An 18,858-nucleotide genomic window follows, 5' to 3' on the forward strand; every position below is an offset into this window, starting at 1 on the left:
AAATGACCTGAAGGCAGCTGGGACCACAGTTTGCAAGGAAACAATTGGCAACACTTTGCGCAACAATGGATTCACATCCTGCAGTGCCCGAAAGGTACCCCTGCTGAAGAGAGCACATGTGGAGGCGCGCCTCAAGTATGCCAATGATCATTTGAAAGATGAACCAAGTTATTGGGAGAAGGTTTTGTGGTCAGACGAGACCAAAATTGAACTTTTTGGCCTCAACTCCACCCGCCATGTGTGGAGGAAGAAAAATGCTGCCTATGACCCCAAGAACACTGTGCCCACCGTCAAGCATGGAGGTGGAAGCATAATGTTTTGGGGGTGTTTCTCTGCCAAGGGTACAGGGCTACTTCACCGCATCACTGGGAAGATGGATGGAGCCATGTACCGCACAATCCTGAGGGACAACCTCCTCCCCTCTGCCAGGGATCTGAAAATGGGCCGTGGTTGGGTCTTCCAACATGATAACGACCCTAAACATACAGCAAAGGCAACAAAGGATTGGCTCAAGAAAAATCACATTAAGGTCATGGAGTGGCCCAGCCAGTCGCCAGACCTCAATCCGATCGAAAATCTATGGAGGGAGCTGAAGGTCAGAGTTGCCAAGCGACAGCCCACCAACCTTCATGATTTAGAGAGGATCTGCAAAGAAGAGTGGGCCAAAATTCCCCCTGGTGTGTGTGCTAAACTTGTGGTTAACTACAACAAACGTCTCACCGCTGTGCTTGCAAACAAAGGCTTTGCCACTAAGTATTGAGTGTGTTTGGCAAGAGGGATCAAATACTTATTTTCCTCATTGAAATACAAATTAATTAAAATATATTCTTTAAAATTATATTCTGGATTTTTGTCTTGATATTCTGTCTCTCCATGTTAGAATATATCTACCATTAAAAGTGCAGAAGGATAGTGTCTTTATTAGTGGGCAAACAAAGAAAATCAGCAAGGGATCAAATACTTCTTGGACTCACTGTATATATATATATATATATATAATGAGAGAGCGAGCTTGGCAATATGAAATTATTTTATCGTATAGTGAAAAATTTTGTTATTGAGATAATGCGCTTTTTTAAGCGTATCAACAATATTATTAGTGCAGGTTTTATTACAGACAGAGTAAGTAGACTGGGTTAGTTAGATGAAGAGCAGCTGTTGTTCAGTATAAATCACTGTATTCAGTACGGGAGAGGATCTGAATCTGTCCCTACTGATCTGATATATATATATATATATATATATATATATATATATATATATATATATATATATGTGTTCAGAAGGTATTAGAAGTAAATTTGTCCTTTTTAATAGGAAATGTCATTTTGTAATAGTTCAGTCCATAATCTGACACACTTTTGGTGTGGATTTATTTCTATTCTATTGGTCCCAGTTTTGTATTGTTTTCTTCTCTGTCCTCCACAGTTCCCTTCCTGACCAAGACGACACGTTGACAAGTTGGGGTGGCCAAACATTTGAGGAATTACCAATAGTCCACATAAAAGCCACTTATAACAAGTAAGTTACATTAGAGAACTAGTTTCTCCTGACTCTGGTTTGTGTTGCTAATTGATGGCTGGTCATTTTAGTTTGTTGTCATCTCCAAACCAGCATATCTACAGGAGAAGTAAAGAACTGCCTTAACCTTAAATTAAAGTCTATCAGTCTCGAAGTCATTTTGGAGCTTTTCTGTTGGTCTATTCATGAAGCTCCCTGCAATAAGTTGCACATCTAATATAATATAGTAAAAAAAAAAAAAAGTGTTTTATTTAATTCATTAATTCTTCTCTGCAGCACACACATCCAGGTGACGGATCACAAGGGCAAGTCGTTGGTCAGAACCTCTTGTGGGACAGAGGGCTTCCGCAACATAAAGAAGTCCACCCCTGTCGCAGCCCAGACGGCTGGAATCACCGCTGCCGCTGTAAGATGCATTTACACGTGAATCAATTAATCAAATTCTAATCAAAACCAGTATGTAGTAGCGTGCTATATAAGGATTGTTCATCAGTGCGTTGATGACTTACCAGTGTGACCACCAGCATATTTAAAAACATTAGAGAGAAGATCATTCAATGAGCATTGGCGTACATACCCGTTAAGCTTTCACTTAATATTTCTGAAATGTAAAAAAAAAGAGAGAGAGAACAACCATGGATGTTTGTTACGTTTGTTATTTTTTTGGTATGATTTTCCAAAGGTTTGTATGTTTAGCAACTTTCTGACATTGAGCAGAACAGGTTACAGAGTGCAAGTAATCAAAACAATAATCTTCTCCGGACTGTTGTAAACACTTGAGCTGTAGTCTACAAGATGCTTCGCAAATGGCAATCACTGGGGCCCAAGCACTATTTGCCATTACAGGGCCAGTGGAGTACAAATGATGGGCAAGATTTTTGGATAGGCTTCTGTTTCTCATAGATGTGATTCTCAAAAGGAGTTGTCTACCAAATTCCATACAAATTCACCTTCGACCTTGGTGTTGTAAACCACAGATTTTTAACAAATATGCAAAAATACATAAAAAAGTCTATGAACAAAACGACCCACATCAGAATCCCTGTTGTCTTGGTCTCAGACTGCACTGCTTTCTGTTCTGTTAGTTATAGAGAATCCGATAAGTATCATATCGCTCTCAGTAACACTGTGTGTTTGAATACATAACTACAAACATAAAACACTGACATAACCAATATTTTGTGGTGGTAAATGTCATGACATATGCTATATTGTTTGATATTGTGACACATATATATATTATTATATTACAATAATATATATATATATATATAATTGGACATAATGGGCATATTCTGCTCTGCTGTTATGAGTAGCCATATGAGATCTACTCCATCATGGCATTGCATGATATGTCAACGGGCAAGTAAAGTTTATCCTCCTGCTTATCCATCAGTGTCAGTGCCTGTGTGTCTATGCTATTGTCCACTGGATGGCAGCACTTTCCCTTTTAGTTATACTTTAGCAATGTACTAATATGGGGATCTAGCTTCTTATGCCCCTCTGCGTTAGTTCTTATAGCCTCAGTACTTTGAATAAAATAAATGACATATAGTTCAACCTAAACCTCTCCTCAACTTATTGAGGGAGGGAGGAATTACTCCAGCACTGTCATAACAGCATAATCAACGCTGGACTTGTTCTGCAACGCTTGTCCACCTCCCTCCTGCCTCCTTGTGAGAGGATGTGCTTCTCCACATATTACTGCAACTATCACTTTCGCCCCAAGTACATCAGGCAACCTTTGGTTTTCGTAATTGGAGAAGCTTGCTGTACATTGGTTTTATTCATTCATATGGGGACAATTAGACAAAGGGACGGAGCTATCATTCATATATTTAGGTTCATGTTTATCCTTCTCCTTCTAAGTTACCTCTGCGCTGTGCCTCGTAATTTCATCAGCGTCTGCCGCGGGGAAGTTAATGAGAACCCCGCGCAGTGGCACTGTGGATAATAACTGCATGACTTTATTCTTATAGCCATTCATTTACTGTGTGGACACAAGCGGTATCAAGTAAATCAGTGTTTTTCACAGGGCCCTCGCTAAATAACCCCCTGCAATTTTGTTTTGCTTCAGTTCTTTATTAGTCTTTAATAGAACAAGTGCTTTACTTTGTGTTTGTTTCCTTCGAACAGAAAGCACAGGCAAAGGGGGTGACGTTTGTTCGGGTAGTCGTTTCAGGACTGGGTCAAGGACGCTTGGTAAGTATTGCTAATGCTCCGCATATATATATATATATATATATATATATATATATATATATATATATCCTGTGTAATGGATTAAAATGAATATACAGTCTAATTTAGAAGTAGTTAACACATAGCGTCTGTAGTACGGTTGCGACGATATGAGATTATTACAGTATTATAATCGCCTCAAAAAAAATGTATATGATGTACACAATTCTTCTTCTTTCTCTTTTTATTAGCATCAGTGACCTTAATGACCTTAAAGAATTAAAAAGCATATGCAAATGCAAAAATCAAAGCAAAAGCAAATTTTGGTTGAACAAGTGCTTTACTATAGTTTAAATCTCATTTTATAATGTAAATAAATATATGAATAAACAAATAAGAAAGTGGCACATGGAGTTCTATTAAACTATTTTGTCCATGGGTATTTAGACCAGTGTGGGGACTAAGCTTCTTATGCCCCCTCCATTAATTCTCAGTACTTTGAATGGAATAAATGACATATAGTTCAATCTAAACACCCAACTCCTACAACTAAACACATTCATACAAAAGCTGCATGTGAGGTGAACTTTTTTGTCTATGATTATTTTCATTATTTTATTTATTATTTTTCAATAATCTGCTGATTAATTGCTTTTTAAAAAGTAATTAGTGGGATTCTTTGTTGAGTTGCATTTTTTTCCAGTTTCTGTATTAAGCAAAAAATGCACACAGTACAATAACCATCAATTTTCATACCATAGTGTACCTCAAACCGATACACTGCTGCGACCCTATTGGAATCAGGTCCATTTAGGCCAGTTTCAAAATCAGTGCCAAACATTTAGCATTAGAGGAATGTTCAAAGCTCTATAGTATTGATGGCCATCGTTTTGAAGGAATTACGAGGTTAATGGAATGAAAAAAGACATAGACAAAGACACACAGTGTTCAGTGTGACCAGCACAAGCATTTCAAACTCAGAATATGAAGGGTGTAACGTTTTGCACAGGTCTCGAATAATCGGATTTAAAATGGTATAAATGGTGGAAATGGTCTTTTCTCATGTTTTGTGGAAGCTACAGTCAGCGATCACAACTATTTGTGTTTCTGGGGTCTGCTTCTGGTACCCGCAAAGCAGAACATTACGAGAAAATCAGAATGAATGAATTGAATAATAGCCATTAGGCTCGTATAATCAAGCGTTAAATGAAGACGAAGAATCCACTGGTGATGAATCCACTGGCGACCTGAGGAATTTACCTTGTAAAGTGAGAACGAGTACTGTAATGCACTGTGGTTGATTCCTTTGTACGTCGTATGTCCAAATGTTTGTGGACACTCCGTCTAATGAATGCATTCAGCTACTTTAAGCTCCACCCATTGCTGACACGCATTGCAAATGCACACACACAGCTTGTCTAGTCCCTGTACAGAAGTATTGCCAATCGAATAGTACTCTTAGCATGAACCTATCTGCACCATGCCTAATACCAGGTGTGGGTTCAGGGGGTCCCCCAGCATTGAGCTGTGGAGCAGTGGAACTGTGTATTCTGGAATGGTGGTGCTCCATCCAGTACTTTCGGGATGAGTTGTGGTGGTGATTATCATCAGCATCCTCACAACAGTGCTCCAAAATCTAGGAGAAAGCCTTTTCTAGACAGTTGAGACAGTTACTTTTTTTTAAGACCCTTGATTTTTGAAGATATGACGAACAAGCAAGTGTCCCAATACTTTTGTCCTTATAGTGGTGAAAAAATTGTAATGGAAAAATGTGTGGGGAAAAAAAAAAAAAACCTGATCTGAAGCGTACCACCATCTGTGAAACGTTGCTCGAGCTTGTATGGCCTCCACAGGAACCAAATTCGAACAGTGACAGCTGGGTGAATTCTGTATTTAAAAAAAAAGAAGAGAAAAAAAAAACCTTGTATGGTCATGCAGAAGGACAAGACCTCCAGTTCTGAGATAAGCTTTGGTCATCTTGCTGCACAGCTTGTTTAAGGTCCAGCCACAGATTTTCTACGATGTTTAGGTCATTGAACCGTGAGGGCCATTCCAGAAGCTTCAGCCAAAGCAAGCTAGCTCTGAAATAAAGTGTACCACCAACCGTGAAAAAATAGCTCAGGCTGGCTTGGCCTACACTTAAAGTCTATTCACTATTTTTTTTTTTTTTTTTTCATGATCAGGGAACTGTGAGGGCCAGCCCAGACGCTTCAGTTTGGGTCTTTTTAGGTGGATTCGAGGTATGTTTGGGAGGAGTATGCTGTTAGAGTCCTGTAGAAGCCATCCTCTCTTCAGCATCAGACACTAGCTCTGTGTGAAACACTGCTCGGGCTTGCTTGACTTCCACTTGATGATTTGGGCCATTCCAGAAGCTTCTAGAGGTGGATTTGAGACATGGTTAAGATGAGCATCTTCTCTTCAGCATCAGTCAAAGGACAATAGCTCTGATCTGAAGCGTACCACCATCTGTGAAGCGTTGTTCAGGCTTGTATAGTGTCTACAGGAACCAGGTTCTCTATGATGTTTAGGTCACTGAACTGTGAGGACCATTCCAGAGGCTTCAGTTTGTGTCTCTTTAGGTTGTGTTTAGGTGGAGTTGGGGTATATTTTGGCTCATTGGCCAAGGTAGAAGAAGTAGAAGCATAGAAGCGACCTTCATTCATTTAGCTTCAGCTGAAAAACAGGAAATTCGCTCTGATCTGAAACGTACCACCATCTGTGAAAATGTGCTGGGGCTTGTATGGCCTCCACTGGAACCACATTCTAACAGTGACAGCTGGGTGAATTCTGTATTTTAAAAAATAAATAAATAAATAAAAGCAGATTGTGTGCTCATGCACACTGCCCTGGCAACCAAAGAGGCTTTCAGACCTAACCCGTCCAAATGAGCCGGAACTAAAGAAGCCAGTGCAGCACTTTGCGGTACAAGGCACTGTCTCTGCATCACATCAGCAACTTTGGAGCGTCATTCAGAGCATCATCATAACACAACTAAATAGCTATATCAGAAATAGCAATGAAGATATTTTTATATATTTTTATGATTCAATAGATACTGAATATTTAAAAAATATGATTTCTCTGATATGGTTGAAAATAATAGTGCATAAAAGCAGATGGGCTCCAGCGGAAAAAAAAAACATCACTTTTGGTGTTAACTGGAGGCAGACAGACAGACAGGCATGTTCAGTAGCGGTAGCTTGTAACTCGGATAAAGCAGCAGGTGGTCCTAAAAATAAAAAAGTGGGGGGAATGGCACATGGGAAAGCATTGTTGATGCTAAAAGGCCGAATTTATACTTCATCATGGGCCAAAAATGCTTTATGCCAACTGTGGTGGTGCCAGGGAAGAATAGCAGTGGCACCAGTCTGGACAGCTGCCCACTGTACTGTGGTAGGGACAAATTAAGTGGAGCGGAGATGATGAGGATGATGATGATGATGATGATTGGATTGTGTTAGGAATCATACGTGGCATAGCAAAAAGCAACCGTGTCATTACTGTAAAATGTCCTGCATCACTGTAAATTCCGGTGTCATAAGGTGCAAAAGTTTGGACACCCCGTTCACAAAGTTAAGGGAGTGGAAAATGGCCTGATACGCAGGAGGTTGAGCATGAGGTTGGATTGATGCTGTGCGGCTGTGTTGCAGCCAGTGGCTTATGGATCGTTCACTGGTAGAGGGAAGAATGGATTGAATGAAATACCAGCAAATTCTGGAAGCAAACATCAAACACATAAAAAATAAATAAATAAAACTAAAGGAAAAAATTATATATATTTTATTTTTTTATTTTTTTTCTTTCATTTTTCTTTCTTTATTATTATTATAATTATTTTATGTGTTTGGTGTTTGATTTTATATATATACTCTATATATAAGATGAATTCTACAGCAGGTTAATAATCCTAAACCCACCTCAGAATCCACAGGTGACCTCAAGAGGCACGAGCGGAAGATTTTGCCAAGGTCCTCACAGTCCCCTGACCGAAACATCATTGGAAATCTGTGGCTAGACCTTAAAACAGTGATTAAAATTGAATCCCAGTTGAGTTTCAGACATATTTTCCATCGTCTGACTGCTTGCCCACACAGCGATAAGACTTAAACCACCTTCTGAATGAAGTTCAATAATTCAGTGCCTCGATGCATTTTGCATCTGACACTGGCACTGCTCCCTAATGTGTTTTGTCAACTGAAATCATGTTTTGTTTGGCATAATCCATCCACTGGCATGACATCAATGGTCGTCTCCTTTTTTTTTTTTTCTCCTTCTCCTCCTTTTTCTTTTTTTTAAACACTTGTGCACTGCCTGTAAGGCAAAGCGGTTCTTATGAATGCTAATTTTACAATCAATAATATGAGGCTGACCGCTGACCCAATGGCCCACAGCAGGTTCTTATGCAGCGGAGTGTAAGCTGGGGGAGGACATTAAGGCAGGGTGAGAATATAATGAGCCACTCCAGAGCCGCGGGCAACGAGAGGCTTTTAAGACCTACATGACTCCTTTTTCTCACCCCGGCATATTCACAGAAAGCAAGCAGCCTCCAGAATCGTGATGCATTCACGCTAATGCAGACTTGCATGAACCAGTGTGAGTCCTCCAACCACAGTACGGGCTAATTTAGAGGATGGAGACGAACCTCGCAGGAGGTTAAGAAAGAATGGCGATGGCAAGCTATTAGGTTGAATGTGGCCGGGAAGGTGCTTGGGGTCACGTGAAGAACATGCTAAAAAAAAACGGAAAAAAGAACAGAAAGGAACATCCACATATAATACATTAGAGACACTTTCTGGGCACCACCCTTCTGCATTTTTTTTAGATGTGCTGAGAGGGTGGGGCACCAGCTAATATTGATAATAATGGTTGAAAATAAGTATTTGGTCAAAAACAAAAGTTCATCTCAATACTTTGTTATATATCCTTTGTTGGCAATGACAGAGGTCAAACGTTTTCTGTAGGTCTTCACAAGGTTGGCTCACACCGTTGCTGGTATGTTGGCCCATTCCTCCATGCAGATCTCCTCTAGAGCAGTGATGTTTTGGGGCTGTCGGTTGGCAGCACGGACTTTCAACTCCCTCCGAAGGTTTTCTATGGTGTTGAGATCTGGAGACTGGCTAGGCCACTCCAGGACCTTGAAATGCTTCTTACGAAGCCACTCCTTTGTTGCCCTTGCAATGTGCTTGGGATTATTGTCATGCTGAAAGACCCAGCCATGTTTCATCTTCAATGCCCTTGCTGATGGAAGGAGGTTTGCACTCAGAATCTCACAATACATGACCCCATTCATTCTTTCATGTACACGGACCAGTCGTCCTAGTCCCTTTGCAGAGAAACAGCCGCAAAGCATGATGTTGCCACCCCCATGCTTCACAGTTGGTATGACGTTCTTTGGATGCAACTCAGCATTCACTCTCCTCCAAACACAGCGAGTTGTGTTTTTACCAAACAGTTCTACTTTGGTTTCATCTGACCATAAGACATTCTCCCAAAACTCTTCCAGAACATCTAAATGCTCTCTAGCAAACTTCAGACGCGCCCGGATATGTACTGGCTTAAGCAGGGGAACACGTCTGGCACTGCAAGATCTGAGTCCCTGGCGGCGTAGTCTGTTACTGACGGTAGCCTTTGTAACGTTGGTCCCAGCTTTCTGCAGGTCATTCACTAGGTCCCCCCATGTGGTTCTGGGATTTTTGCTCACTGTTCTTGTGATCATTTTGACCCCACGGGCTGAGATCTTGCGTGGAGCCCCTGATCGAGGGAGATTAGCAGTGGTCTTGTAGGTCTCCCATTTTCTGATTATTGCTCCCACAGTAGATTTCTTCACACCAAGCTGCTTGCCTATTGCAGATTCACTCTTCCCAGCCTGGTGCAGGTCTACAGTTCTGTTTCTGGTGTCCTTCGACAGCTCTTTGGTCTTCACCATAGTGGAGTTTGGAGTGTGACTGTTTGAGGTTGTGGGCAGGTGTCTTTTATACTGTTAATGAGTTCAAACAGGTGCCATTAATACAGGTAATGAGTGGAGGACAGAGAAGCCTCTTAAAGAAGTTACAGGTCTGTGACTGCCAGAAATCTTGCTTGTTTGTAGGTGACCAAATACTTATTTTCCACCATTATTTGCAAATAATTTTTTTTTTAAATCAGACAATGTGATTTTTTTTATTTTTTTTTTTCTCATAGTTGAGGTCTACCTATGATGTCAATTACAGGCCTCTCTCATTTTTTTAAGTGGGAGAACTTGCACAATTGGTGACTGACTAAATACTTGTTTTCCCCACTGTAGATATAGAATTATTTTCGACATTTAGCGTAACATGGTGGTTGGGTTGAGCTTGACGGATCGTGTCTATATATTAAAAAAAAAAAAAAGCAACAAATAAACAATGTAAAAAACATCATTCATTTCATCTGTTTCTGGCTGCTCTATAGCCTCAAATGATGTCACATAATCTTTATGATGTCATTTAAAGCAACAGTACATTATTTATAGACAAAACAAGTTGGTGTAACAGGGTGGTAAATCAAACTAAAGGACGCACACAAATCAAGTTTTACCCTAAATTATTTTGAATATATATATTTTATGCAAACGGGGCACATGTATAAGTTTTTTTTTTTTTTTTTTTTTTAAAGATTGTTTGTTGATATTTTAAATGTAAATTATCAATATTGGCATGTGAAAATGCCCGTGTACTAATGAAAAACAATTAAAATGATATGTTGCTCTTTAAAGCGACACTATGGAAAATCAGCATTACGTGCTCCTATAGGCTCCCCCTATAGTCGCCAAGTGGAATTTGTGCTTTGGGGCACCATTAAAGGACATGTTGTTCTGGACAAGCTAAAAGAGATGCAGAACACAATTCTCCCTGCTTTTACAAAGTGGCATTCTTCAGTTAGCAGCGATGCTATCCCCTCCTATTACAGACAGTGGAGCTTTGCAAAGATTTTGAAGCTGCTTTTTCATGGTAAAAATGCTTTAAGAAATATAATTTTTATATATCATGGAAACGTCCCCCATTTTGCAGTATGAGTCAGACACAGTTACCATTTCATTTGAATTATTGAACTGTGAACTCAGTATCATGATTTGAATGGTAGACTGAGTGTATTGTTACACCCCTGGTTTTACTGCTGCTTCTCTTTCTTTTTTTTTATTCATTTCTTTATGTATAAATGTCTGTGTGAGTGACACAGGTCTCTCTCTGTCTTCTGTTCTCTTGTGTTCAGTCATCCATTAAAGGGTTAAGCATGAAAGGACTGAAGATCGTGTCGATCACCGACAACACCCCGGTTCCGCACAACGGCTGCCGCCCTCGTAAAGCTCGGAAGATGTAGACCCCAATAATCCAGTCCTGTCTGCGCGGAAATCGTCAGCGGCTGAGCCCGAGGAGCTGAACGCCGAATCCCGCTGGGAATCTGTCAGTTTAATGCGCTCGGATCAAAAGCCTCGCCCATTTCACCTGTTCTGTACGATGTGTCGCACTCAATGTATTGCTGAATTTTCTGGCTTCCTTTGTTTTGTTTGTGAATTAAACTTTTTGGAATTAGAGCTCAAACTTTTTCTCTCCCCTTTTTTTTTTGCTGTATGGGGTGACGGGGTGGTTCTGAAGACATTCACTGCTGCCATATGAAGGTGCTAGTTATAGAAAATGGGGCCTTTTTAGAGAAACATTTTGATGCTAGTTGAGGGGGGGGGGTGAGAAAATGTCAGTCTAATATACACTTATATATATACACACACACACACACATATATATGTGTGTATATATATATATATATATATATATATATATATATATATATATATATATATATATTTATGACACACACACTATGTGTGTGTTATATTCTATACGCATATGGTATTAGGTTTGGCAGGTCCACCTTTCCGACTCAATGTCTAACGTGACAGGCGCAGTACGGAACAGCTCCCTATAAATAAATGGACTCTTGTAAGGTTATTGCCCTTTCCTAGCATTACATCAGGTGCTTCGTTGCCATGACGACGGCAATTAGCAGGAACTCAGGCAGGCGGTTGAATACGAGTCTGTCCTTAGTACCCATAGCAACCAAGGTCAGGCCTGCAACGCACATCTGCTTTCATGCTAGCCCTCTTTCAGCGTGTACACTAAGGCTGCACGGATAAGAGAGCATAGCGGGCTATGAAGGAGGTTATTTCCAAAATCCTTCGTTGCGCTGGAGCGCACAGCTGTCATCAAGATTATTAAAGAATCTGTTTGTGAAATCTGAACAGCAACGTGACGGCAGGGTGCCATCGCTGAGGAAGGCAGACGGCTTTTCTGAAAACAGTTGAAGTATGGAATACTGTATACACCGATCAGCCATAACATTAGCACCACTGACAGGTGAAGTGAAAAACATTGATTATCTTCATCCACAGTGGCATCTGTAGACATATTAGGCTGCAAGTGAACAGCCAGTTTCGTATCATCATCTTGTGTAGGTGATGTGTTAAAAGGAGTAAAAATGGTCAAGTGTTAGGATGTGATCGACTGTGACGAGGGTAAAAAAGTAATGGCTAGATGACAGGGTCAGAACATCTCCATTTTCTGGTATGCAGTGGTCAGTACCTTCCAAAAGTGCTCAGTGGAAAAAAAAAAAAAAAAAACACACATATACCGGAGACGGGATCATGGGCACCTAAGGCTCATTGACTCGTATGGAGGCCCCACATCACAACCTGCAGGACTTAAAGGATCTGCTGCCAACACCTTGGTTTCAGATACCACAGGACACCTTCAGAGGTCTTGATGAGTCCATTCCTCGAATGGTCAGATCTGTTGAGCCAGCACAAGGAGGACCTAGTCAATATTAGGCAGGTGGTATTAATGTTATGGCTGATCAGTGTATATGCAGATTGTTCTTACACAGTGGAATCAAAAATACCACATTTCCATGAAGAGCCATCAAAGGCCTTATGGGTTCAACAGCACTAGCTCACCTGCAATAGACCACTCATATGACATTGACCACTGTACACTGTTACTGTGTTCAAGGAAATTGTAGTAAAAATGCTCAGATGCTTCACAAGTCTGTTTACCACCCTGTTACTTTACCTCAGAATGAAACACACAGATCTTTCTTTGTTTGGGTTTGTGAAACAAAATAATGAGCTTGCTTTTATTGGCTAGCCTATGCTTGTGCCACAGCATAGAATAGCCTAGCCTAGCCTAGCCTAGCCTAGTTTAGAACTGTAACAAGAATGTTGTAATTATAATTATAATCATATATTTTTTATTAGAGTGTCTTCTTCTTCTCTTCTATAGCTGAAGAAACTGTAGCAGGTCAGCTAGGTTGTAGTCTAGCACCTGCTTACTTCACCTGCTTTCCCTGGCTTTCTCTCTTGTTTGGTCGGCCTAAAGTTCTACAGACGTCTATCCTTTTTAGCCTCACTTTCATGTTCTTCCAAAGTGGCTGTTGCACTTTTCAGGGGTGTAATTATAATGAGCCAAGACAGTTTTAAGTTACTGGATGAACATGTTTTAGGCACCTACATGAAATTGTGAAAAGTGAAAAATGGCAAAAATGTAGAAAGAGAAAAGGGTCAAAACTGACATCCCCTTGTCTCTTCTAGTAGAGCAGCATCACTGCTCTGTGGCTGCATTCTGCCACAAAGAAATTAAATTCATTAAAGAATATTCCCCAGGAGGAAAAGCTTCCCCCAGCTGAATTTCAAGCTTCAAGCTCAGTCCCTGCCACTGTTCCGGGCCTGGCCTCTTCTAGCTAGTTCACGACATCTGATCACCAGCATCTCACCTGATTTGCCTCAATGAAGGACTGATTAGATAAACTAGCTGTTGGATGGGAACTGGGAATACAGGCCTTCCTCCAGGAGAGCATTAGAAAAATGGTTAAGTGGTTAACAGTGGCTCTAAAACACCCTACAAAATTAGCGCAAAATTAGCGCTTTCCGAGATGCTACCACCCTTCGCCCTGAGATGCTACCACCCTTCGCCCTGGACCTACAGGACCTACAGGACCTACCATCATGCCTTTTTGAACATCTGTCAGATTGCATCTAATGCCCATGGCCCATGATCATTTTGCACTCTGCTACAGCTGACTGGTGTGCTCGCTTATTTACATGCACAGCAACCCAGCAAACATGGTTACGTGTTGCTTAGGTTCCCACAGTATCATCACAAAATTGAAATGCATGATGTTCTAAAACTTATGATGTATATAATTCCTAAAAAATGGATAATAGAACCCTTTCGCTTGGCATCTGTGACGTCCTGGGCAGAGATCACTCCAAACCAAGGACGGTCATAATAGTCTGATATGACTGTGTGTATTGCTGCCGTCACACAAAGACACACTGTGTCAGAATTCCATGATGAATGGACCAATACAAGCTCCAACATGACTTGGAATGAAATTTGTTTCCATTGACAATCATTAACAGTTAAGAAGACTTTTCCATTCCCTTGTAAAGTTGCCCTTTTGCAGATACTAGTTTTTTTCATATAATAATTATTGTTTTTTTTTCTGACTGATTTACCAATTTCGACTCACGTTAGAGAAATATGAGTGAAGTGACCCTGTTACTAAGCTCACCTCATGCTTGGATGCACTAGCTGCACACTGGAAACTGGTCACTATTAAACAAAAATACAATTTAAAAGCTTTAATTACTTGGATTTGGTTTAGAGGGGGACAAAAAGTGTATGAAAAGCATTTGGCAAATGGCTTGAGGGGGAAACTTTTGAATGGTTATTATGCAATTACAATTACAGGCCCTCTTTCGTTCTTAATTGAAGTACCACACAAATATCACTTTCCTGCATGGTGGAAAAAGCCTAAGTGATTGCACTGAAATTATAACTGACTTTGAGTATTTTGTTTTAATTTGGTCACTTTGGCACACAGGTGGAATCAGAGGGAATGGGGCGAGAGGGGGAAATCAATATAACGAGCACTCGGGTATGGCCCTATGGCCAGCTCTTTTTGGGTTACTACATATTATCCCTAATAAAGAACATTATATACAGTCTATATGATGTTGAGGCAAAGTGTAAGTCAACTCAATTTAAGTTCAGTTACTAATGTAAAAATTAGGGATGTCCCAGTCCCAGGTGTCCCAGGTTTTTTTGCCCCCCAGTCTGATCACACTAGTAAAATCACTGTATTTTTAGTGAACAGGTTCTATAATCAGACATTCTAAACTGATTTATTTTAGTTTGGTATCAACTAAACTATTATTTTAGTTTGGTATCAACTATATATATATATATATATATATATATATATATATATATATATATATATATATATAAAAAGTTTATATATATATATAAAAAGTCTTACCCAAACTTCCCGTCCCACCGCGCTGCCTGACACTTTTTTTTGTTTGAAAAACTGCCCTCATTTGTGACCTTATTTCTGTAAACAAGACAAAAAAGAACTTTATTATAAGTGTGGTGACGTTACCAGTTATCAGCCAAAACAAGACTGCTAATTCTATCTCTCTATTCCACCTTAAATAGTGCAGCAGCTGTTGTGTACCTTTCAACAGCGGAAAGGGACTGCTGCATCATTTAAGGTGGAATTAAAAGTTTAAGTAAGAGGACACTTTTTCAAATTTCTTTTCACTGTAAAAAGCTTAGAATAATTTCTGTTGATGGCCCCTAGAGAATGTCAGAGGACGTTTTTCCAAAACAAAGCCAAAAATCAGAAGTGGACAGGGCTTTAAAAACCCCTATTGGGACATCCCTAATAAAATGATTCAGAAACACCTCTTAATCATTGAATTCAGGTGTTTGATTCAGTGTTATTGCCCCATGAGTATAAAATCAAGCCCCTAGCCCTGCAGTCTGCCTTTCTTCCACAAATTAGTGAAAAAATGGGAGGTTCCAAAGAGCTCACTGAACTCCAGCGTGGTTCTGTATGTAATAGGAGACACCACTGCACCAACAACAACAAGTCAGCTGGTGAAATTTAGACCTTCCCTCCTAGATCTTCCTCCATCAGCTGTGAGTGGTATTATTATTGAACAGTGGAAGCGCTGAGCTGAGCTGCTCTCTGTGAGCTGTTCCTCCTAAACGCTTCCACTGTTTATTAATACCACTCACAGCTGATGAAGGAAGATCTAGGAGGGAAGGTCTAAATTTCACCAGCTGACTTGTTGTAGTTGTGTGTGTGTAGTTGAGTTCAGTGAGCACTTTAGGACCACCCATTCTTTCACTGATGTGTGGAAAGGCAGCCTACATGGCTAGGGGCTTGATTTTATACACCTGTGGCAATGGGACTGAATCAAACGACTAAATTCAATGATTAAGATGTGTGTCCCAATACTTTTGTCCCTGTAGTGTTTCATTATTTTCAACTCTAAGTGAGAAGTAATTCACATAAAAGTTAGAAATGGCACAATACCACATTCTCTTTTCTGGTACAATACTAAAATCTTCAGTACTGGCCGATATCAGGCCACTACTTCTTTTAAAACTCCTGAACTTTTCTTAATTGAAACACTTAACTCAAGAAGAGCTACTCAAGCACACAGCTAACACCCCATTACACAGTACGAGTGTGTGCTGTCTCCGGCTAGATCTGTTACTGGATTGGATACTTTTTTTGGTCTTTTTTTTTCCCCTCTAAGTGTTTTCTCCTGAAACCTGTGCAATACAGAGACCTGGTATGCCACCTCTAATAAAATTACACCCTGCTTTTGTATCTCCTGACCCTTACGAGGTCATCTAGTCAGCCAGCATGACTTGTTGTCCCTTTTACAGGCTTATTTTGTCATCAGCACATACCTTGTTGCCTTTTGGTTTTGTTCGGATGGTATGTGACATTTCCTCTCAATAGCTTGCCGGCCTTCTCTCGGACTCTGCCTTCGGATCATGGTTGTCATTCTCAGTTGCTCGCCGCCAAAGTCAAGGTTACAGATGTACCCCATGCGAACGCTGCCGAGCCTCTGACTTTAGCGAGGGCTCCGGAAAACATATTTGACCTCGGACCCCCGGCGATCCTTGGAGATGTAATGAGAGCTGTTCAGGAATCCATTTGCACTATTATAATCAAACATATTCATAGCAGTAAGTACACCCCGTGGTGTTAAACATGGATTTTGCAACCATTATGGACATTTTTCCCCCTGTTTAATTGCCTCTGCTTATTTAGAGGAGGTCATTGTATGGAAGGCTCATCGTGTTCTGGGTAAAACTGGGTAAAATTGCAAATAATTCTTTAGGCAAATTACGGATTACCCCTGTTCTCCTCCTGTGGTGATATTCTTGTCATTAATGGCACATCCTCATCCTCTGTTTAGCTCCCACACTGTAAAAATGTAAAGTCAGGCCGACTTCAAATTATGCTGTCACTGAAACTGTGCAAGATGTTTGGTCTGTAGCTCCACCCCCTCAATCTGTTTACTGTTTATTCCCATCTGCAGGCTCCCCTCATTACATGACACTCTCAGACTGAGAGCCTTTTGACACTGGAGCTCTGAAGCCTTGCTCGGATGTGAACTGATGATCTTCTCATGCTTGATGAGCAGCAGTTAGACTGTAGGGCCGGTCCAGAGCTGTAAAATTACCCTACATACAAACACAGCTCTGAGTAAATTTACCTTACTGTTCTTTCCTGGACACAGAACCAGGACCCAGCTTGTACCCAGCTTCACAGCTCTAGAGTGGCGCATCTGTCTAACTGCCTGCTTGTCAAGAGACAGGGAAGAGATTATCAGTTCAAATCCCATCCATACCAAAGCCCTACATGGTCTGGATCCAAAATTTTGTAAGGTCTAGCCTTCAGATAATATAACAGTAATAATAAACAGTAAAGGAATTAAAGGGGAGGAGCCACAATCATTTTTGTCATTGTTTAAATTTTTACTCATTTTAATTAACTACTCTCCCCCTATCACATGTAATGCTCTCGATATTGGTAGGGTGAGGATTGACCCATGCCTCCTTCAACATCGCCACCACCTCTTTTTAAACTGCCAGCGCACTCTGAGAAAAGACCCGGCACCCAGCTCTGATGCATTGGCTAACAGCCGCCCGGAGCCAGCCAGCATCACACTGAAGTGATGAGGGGAGATGGAGAGAGCCAGCTACCCACCTGGAGAGAGCAGGGCCAGTGCTCTCTTAGGCTCTGGCTGCTGATGGCATGCAGCATGACCCAGGATTCAAACCATTGTGGACCAAACTGAGATGCAGAAGTAGAAAGTGTGGGTTAGGAGAACTGGAGCGCCATCCTGCCTCTTCCTTTTTTCCTTTCCACACTCTGTATGTTTTTCAGAGAGCATGTTGTTGTTGTTTTCAACCCCCTCTTCTAAATCCAAAAAAATAAAGGTAAAGAGCGGAGAACGAAGGCATTAAAAGCAGAAAGGACAGCTCCATGTTTGGCTTTGAGTGCTGGATAATGGCCTTCCAATTATCCCTGTTCGAAGAATCTAGACTTAGTTGTAATTTACTGTAATAGCAGGCTTGGAACATGGAGGGGGAGCTGGATTTTTTTATTTTTTTATGTGCGAGGAAACCTGGAGTTGTGCTAAGTGGGTTGGAGGAGATTTTCTGGTTGTGGTTTGCTTTTTTTTTGGCCTCCAGCCACTGGTCTTTATGCTTTCTCTTTGGAAAGATGAGCTGCTGAGGTCCTAGTCTAGCGGTATCCTCCCGTCTCACCCGGGAGGATCTTGAAGATGACAGCCCCCTCTCTCTTTTTTTGTTTTTTTGCCTAATGTCCCTCCTACTCCACGCCCAAGCTTTTAGCAGCTGCCGACGATGGTGCATTTTGAAAATGGAATTGAGGTGGGGGGCAGAGAGGGAGAGAGATCGTACGAGAGAGAGACAGGGAGAGATAGAGGGAGATAGAGAAAGAGAATGAATGGAGAGATTTGAATGCTCATTGGCTATTCAGTCAAGAAGGCCAGAGCCCACTTGAGCTACATTTGGGGGCTCTTACCTGCTCCACTGCACTGAATAGCACCTTTGTTCTAAAGGGAGAGTGGGAGCGCAGGGACGGTCGAGAGAGAGCACTCGGGGGTACATGGGCGAGCAATGCCTGAGGGGCTTTTTAGATACAGTATAACAGCTCCTGGAGATGCACAATGGCTCATATTAGACCCAGGGAGCATGGGCTGCTAATTGTTTGTGGACCTGCGAAGAGTCACCATGCAGGTCATACGCC

General features: G+C 41.0%; 1 protein-coding gene across 1 annotated transcript in view; it reads left to right on the plus strand.

Annotated features, from left to right (window-relative positions):
* Window positions 1–11,261, plus strand: part of mrps11 (mitochondrial ribosomal protein S11) — a 13,732-nt gene extending 2,471 nt beyond the window's left edge. The window contains exons 3-6 of the mRNA XM_072660414.1: window positions 1,429–1,521; window positions 1,798–1,927; window positions 3,658–3,723; window positions 10,933–11,261. Coding sequence (XP_072516515.1) covers window positions 1,429–1,521; window positions 1,798–1,927; window positions 3,658–3,723; window positions 10,933–11,040 — 397 coding nt within the window. The 3' untranslated portion in view covers window positions 11,041–11,261. The remainder of the gene's footprint in view (window positions 1–1,428; window positions 1,522–1,797; window positions 1,928–3,657; window positions 3,724–10,932) is intronic.
* Window positions 11,262–18,858: the final 7,597 nt, after the last annotated feature.

The sequence above is a fragment of the Salminus brasiliensis genome, chromosome 17 (assembly GCF_030463535.1).
Source record: "Salminus brasiliensis chromosome 17, fSalBra1.hap2, whole genome shotgun sequence".
NCBI classification, from domain to species: Eukaryota; Metazoa; Chordata; class Actinopteri; order Characiformes; family Bryconidae; genus Salminus; species Salminus brasiliensis.